Here is a 6,310-nt window from a genome sequence, read left to right as displayed (position 1 = left end):
AAAAAAAACATAAGTCTCCCACACTCTTCATCACTATTTGCCAGAATATGTACAGAAGTTGTCCATGAGGAGCAATACACAATGTTTTTCATAGTGTTTTCTTTCTTGTTTAAATTGCAAAGAGTTGTTTCAGTTTCTTATGGTGGTTCCTGTAATGTTGTAAATTGAAATTTCCAAGAAAAAGAGCACATCAATATACTACGCTTTCAAGTGATCTTTGGGTTTTCATCCGTGATCCTTTCCTTTACTGCATAAGAAAACCTTCAGAATTAATGTAACTAACATTCTACCTACTGATTTTTCTGGTGTGTAATATTTTTCAATTATTAATCAATCTTTAGCATACATGTTATTTCTTCTTTACTGAATATATGAATGTGCTACCATACCCTGTAACACATTATGTACTTGTAAATAATTAAAGATCCATATTCTGTTAAGTTTCCTATCATACGTAAATATTTTTACCTAGACATTTTCCCTGTTTATTTGGTGATACATACTAATTTATGAAAGTTTTAGAAAACTGTAATTAGCTGTATAACACAAAATATAACATGAATGTGCAATGTATAACATCTGCTACTTAAGCAAATGACCTCGGCAACTATTTGCCACTTCCCCTCCACCACAGTTGCCACTGACCCCCTCCCCTCCTCTTCATTTCACCTGTGGTGCAGTTGACTTCTCTGGTCATCCAGCATCTTGATTGGTCTCCTCACTCTCTCCCCTTCAATCATGCCGTCAATTACCCTCTTAAGCAAACTTCTGGCAACAAATGGCCTATCCAGTTGATTTTCCTCCAACTTATTTGCCCCTCAAAAGTGTTCTTTTCTAACTCTTTCACATTGTTACTATCTTTCCGCCTTAATATCAACATCTATCTCCATAAGCACATCTTATAACATATATCAATAACTAATCCCCATTTCCTCAAGTTTCCCTTTATGTCCACGTCTCTCCACTGTACAGAAATACATTCCACACCGAGCATTTCCATATTTTTCTCCTTAATTCATGTCTCATAGTTCTCTTAATATCCTTTTCATTCTCCAAATACTTATGTGATAGTTATACATACATTAAATATCCATCGATAGATATCTAACAATACATACATGCATGTAATGAAGATATTTAAATTGCTAAAATTTCAAAGGGTAAAAATCATTCGCGTTGATGGGAATGGTTTGTACACTTTAAAATTTCATTATTTTATTGCATATTAGCAGATGACTGTTAAAAGTTAATGTTGCGGCATCTCCCACAGTTCTTCGTACTTCTCAAAGATGTATTGACATCCAGGGATAAATTATAGATAACATACAATTAACTTTTGTAATAACATTTCAGGAACTGAAAATGACTCCTCATTCAAATTAATAAATTTTAACTTCTGCTTGAATTTGTTCATCTCAAACTACAGTACATCTACTCAATACCCCGCAAGCCGCCGCAAGGGCGTGTGGCGGGGGGTGCTAGGACACCACCCATAATTTAGAAAAGAAAAATAAAAAATAAAAAAATCGCATGCAATAACGAGAAAATCATATATAAAAAAAAACATGGCATACATTCATGCATGAACACTTACACCCCACACACATGCAAACACTCAAACTACCAACTAACATACACATGCACCTGAAAGTATACCTAACATCTCTATAGTGTTTAATTTTGTTCCGACTTGTAAATTCAAAGTTTTTAATATTTCTAAAGTGACTTCGGTTTCTTGCTATTATGATTACTGATTGTTCGGGGAAAGAATGAGTATTTGTACCTATCTGTCTTGGAATCTATCTCCCTTAGTTTATCTTTGTGGTCTGATCTACCTAAGTAGTGTGGGGCCATTATAATTCCTTCAGTGTCATATTTAAACTCGTTTGTTCTGAACCTTTCTAAAAGTCTAAGCCTCGCTTGTTCTCTCCGCACTTCAAGTGGTTCCCAGCCTAAATCCCCTAAGAGACCTGTCACACTTGTGTTTTTATCATAACAATTTTTAACGAATCTAGCGGATTTTCTCTGGACTTTATCTAATTCTTTTTGCCAAATTTTCTCCCACGGATCCCAAATACTTGCGGCATATTCCAAATGAGGTCTAACTAGAGCAAAATAACACCTCTCTTTAACTTTTTCATTACATTTCCCCACCACCCGTTTTATGAAGCCAAGTTTCTTTAAAGCTGATCCGCATATTGTCCTGATATGTGCTCCCCATGAAAGGCGTGGTGTTAGAACAACCCCCAAATATTTAACTTGATTTGCCGTAGTCAATACTGAACCCTCTATTTTGTAGTTTATATCCTGTTCCTCGCTTCCTTTATTCCAAAATTTCAAAACTGCACATTTATCTATATTAAGTGTTAATCCCCATTTATTGCACCATCCCGAGATATTGTCTAAGTCTCTAGAGAGTAGCTCGCGATCTAGTTGGCTCCTTATTTCCCTGCCTACAGTAGGAATTAAACAAACTTTATGTCAAACAATTTTCGCATTAATACATGCATACTCTATCACCCTAAGTATATAATAATGGTAATTTTATTAGTCACAGAAGCAGCACCAATGCATTAGATCACGTGCACTTCCTGCACAACTTACATGAAATGGTTGTTTTAAGCAAAGTTACACTCATCTGTATGTCCCCACTTGTTCATCTGTAGGCTTCCAAGATGTCCCATTGCTACATCAATTCACTCCTTTTGGGATTTACATCTCGCATGCCACAAATAAGCATTTGGCATTCTGATGAAAGGACTTTGCCGATTGTTTTGAAATGTGGAGGAGGGATGCTGGGGTGAATGTGTCAGGTCCCAAGGGGAGCACTTCAAAGGGGACTAAGGCAGCCTCATTGTTCTAGCTAGGCCATTTTTCTCAAAATATTGCATGGCTGGATCCTTTCTGGTTAGACCATGCATATGTATTTCCATTTACCCCAATAATGAAGTTAGACAATAAAGGTCTTGTTCACAAATTATCTCAAAAATATAAAAATTAGGTAACAATGATGGAAATCAGATATTGGGTGCTCAAAGAGATGTCATTACTGTTATGGTACTAAATATTTATGTACGTAGTTTTTCTTCTCCTCATGCTAGAAAATCTAATTTCTTAAGAATTTAGAATACCATTAAAGACTATACACTATTTTGGGCAGAGCACACAATTTTTTACTCACCAAAAACATGGAAAATGATATCATTGAATTATGGTTCTCTGGTGTAATTTTGGGCATCATCATTGCTCTTTGCTGAGGGATAAGATAATTCATTATGAATAATGAAATATTTGAGAGGTGGATGAGACAAGGACACACCTTGACATGTAAGTGCCCAGAGCTGGTGTGTGTGTGTGTCACAAGAGCAACTGAGTACGCCCTTTTATTTAGCATTTCTGTGCATGATCTCAAGCAAAGAGAAAAGATTAATGATGGGCAAATATGACCTGACAATTGTCCACTCTGAGAACAGCAGAATTGAGATTATTTACCAATTCCTTCACACCATCCTCCTCTTTGTATCTATCAATCAGTCTAATGCAACCATCATTGTAAAATAGAACACTTCAAGGACTCACTTTATCATGGAAATTTTAACAGAATATAATTATACAACACAGTCCAAAACCTACACTTTAAAAAAATCCTATTGGTCAGAAAGGCACATATAACATTGGAAATTATGAGCTAATGTTTATTTAAGTAACCAAATCTGGTTTGCTAATTTTTCAGTATCAAATGCAAGTTTGAAAAATACTTGTCTGTTGTACACCTTTCTTTAGAAAACAACACCTTATGCCATAGATAAAGGTATTGATACAAGGATAAAGAAGGCAGACACAAAAATCTAAAGGTTCCTACTATCTTTATTGACAGACTAGACGGCATTACGTAGCAAAATGGTTAAAAAAAGTGAAAATGTGATATGCACCCTGCAGTTCAGTACAGATAACATGTGTAAAACAGAGTATATTGAAAAATGAGCAAAGAATCTATGGAGTATTTAAATGAGGTGAAAAATGAGGAAATGTCATGTGACATATGGTTAAGAGGGACAGTGCAAACTCCAACAATACCATTTGATGATGAAATTGCACTTTTAAGTTCCTCCAGGGGCAAACCTTAACCATAATTTACAAAGCAAAACTAGATCACTATTTCCTCCTGTCTCTCCATTAATTCTGTTTTAATCTTTTTATTTACTTTATTATTAGAAGTTATATACTTCACCTGCCATTAAGAGTAAAATGCCTTATTACGATAACTTATTCTTTGGAACAGTTTAAACAAAATTCAATATTGGCTGTATATTTTCATAAACTTCATGTATGTCTGAGAAATGCTTCCACGTTTCCCTGAAAAGTCAACACTGATAACATCATAGCTATAGAAAAGAGGAATTCATTCATTCATGTCCCGCATGAGATATTGAAACATATAAAATGCTGATATGAAACATTAAGTACATCAAATAAACAGCATTTTGTTATATCCATTTAAATATTCACAACAATCAGATAAAAAGAGTAAATGACCAAGTTTTAAGGCACGAGTTTCCCGGACATGCATTTTTTTGGTCAAAATATGGATGACCCCATGTCCAATAAAAAATCCTAATTACACAAGAGAAATAAATTTCAATCATTATGGTCTTTTCAGGAATTCAAGTTTTTGGATAGTTAAGGTCATCTGAGGTTTCCAAAGGCCTCGCTTTATAGCAAATACAGTGATGGGATATTAATGTAGTAAGATCAGTTTGTGCTTTATTAGCTATCAACATATATACGTTTTATATTGAGAACATCAATGGTAAACAATTTAAAAATAACGGGTATCCATATTCAGCATGAAATTAAAAAAAACACTTAACAAATAAAAAAATATACACAATTTATACAAAGAAGATATAAATGAAACATCTTCATTTAGTCACATTTAACAATTCATATTTACTTAGTATAACAAATTCTACTCAAACATTTTTACAAAATCTTTACAAAATTCATCCAGTGATAGTTAGGCCAATTTTTAGGTGACATTAAGCAAAGCCATTAGTTTAAATCACATTTTTATGAGCCAAACATTACTCAAGAGACGGCAACATTTAAGTGAAGGATTCGCACATCCTGTTCATGAAAGGCTCACGAAATCCCTGGAGAAACCTGTACGCCAGTAATTTCTGTGGAGGATACAGTGCTATTTTTTTGCCTGCATAACTTCAAAAAGAATACATAGTAGAACTAGTTGGCTTTGGTTGAACAGCTACTACCTACGCTGACCATTGTGTAAGAAAACTATGTGAAAAGACAGGGAAAAAAATGATTTTAGAGACATTGGTGAATGATCCGAAGAGGACACCTCTGATTTGGTGCCAGATATGAAATGGGATAAGTGTTACTCGTTAGTGAGTGCAGCCACAAACCTTCACACTTGAGTTGTTAATGAGACCAGCATTCTGGTCCAGAGTATAGGTGTGACAAACATGTTTTCTCCATATGTTATTCATTTCCAAGTCACCCTTACTTGGGATGGGGGATGGGGTCTCTCTTGTGGTACAATAGAGCCATTCAAGTTGAATCACTCCATGCAGACAGAAACCGACCATCCTCGAACACCCAGAATTCATAATTGCACACATCCATGCCAGAACTGTTGCTGATGACGAAACTAAGCTCCTCGAAGAGCGCAATGATATGGAGGTACGCCAGCCGTACCTCATTCGATGGCATTACTTCTTCGTTCCCGCTGAATGCTTTGCTGACATATTTTCCGCTTGGACCTCCCATGGTGCCCATTCGCCTACAGCCTTTGATGACCCTGACGCTCCTGGCTGGACACATCCAAACTTCAACCTCCAAAGAGGGGATCAACACTTACATGACCCAAACCTTAGGCTGTGCTTGAACCAATCGATGCTCCGCCAATCATTCCAAATAAAAGCCTACTGTTCCTCTTACGGAGGTCGCCCGGCTCTCTGTCATCCGTAGCCGTTGGGACCGGAGACTCGTACCCAGATGCATTTGAAATGACCCCATCGGTGAGTCGGTGTAGATCTCTCACAAGCCTTTTGTAATTATCTGAGAGAACCTTTTGATACTCATATCTATCGGATGAAACAATGCTCGCATTTAATTTCAGAGCAGCATTGCAAACCTTTAAGAATTCCCTGCAAATAAAAAAATCACGTCAGCATATGAAACTGCCATCAATGGAAATAATTACCATCAAGATAAGGGTAAAAAAAGAAACTTTGCACATCCACAATAAAGCATTGTGGAAATGTAAAGTTTTTTTTTACCCTCATCATGA

The 6,310-nt window shown here is 36.0% G+C and overlaps 1 protein-coding gene across 1 annotated transcript in view; it reads right to left on the bottom strand.

Moving 5' to 3' along the window:
• Positions 1 to 3,893: 3,893 nt before the first annotated feature.
• Ziz (dedicator of cytokinesis protein Ziz) overlaps positions 3,894 to 6,310 on the bottom strand; it is an 82,117-nt gene continuing 79,700 nt past the window's right edge. The window contains exon 36 of the mRNA XM_071597456.1: positions 3,894 to 6,167. Coding sequence (XP_071453557.1) covers positions 5,891 to 6,167 — 277 coding nt within the window. The 3' untranslated portion in view covers positions 3,894 to 5,890. The remainder of the gene's footprint in view (positions 6,168 to 6,310) is intronic.

The sequence above is a fragment of the Hetaerina americana genome, unplaced genomic scaffold (assembly GCF_022747635.1).
Source record: "Hetaerina americana unplaced genomic scaffold, ioHetAmer1.1.p SCAF_9, whole genome shotgun sequence".
Lineage (NCBI taxonomy): Eukaryota > Metazoa > Arthropoda > Insecta > Odonata > Calopterygidae > Hetaerina > Hetaerina americana.
This window is presented reverse-complemented; position numbering and strand designations above follow the sequence as displayed.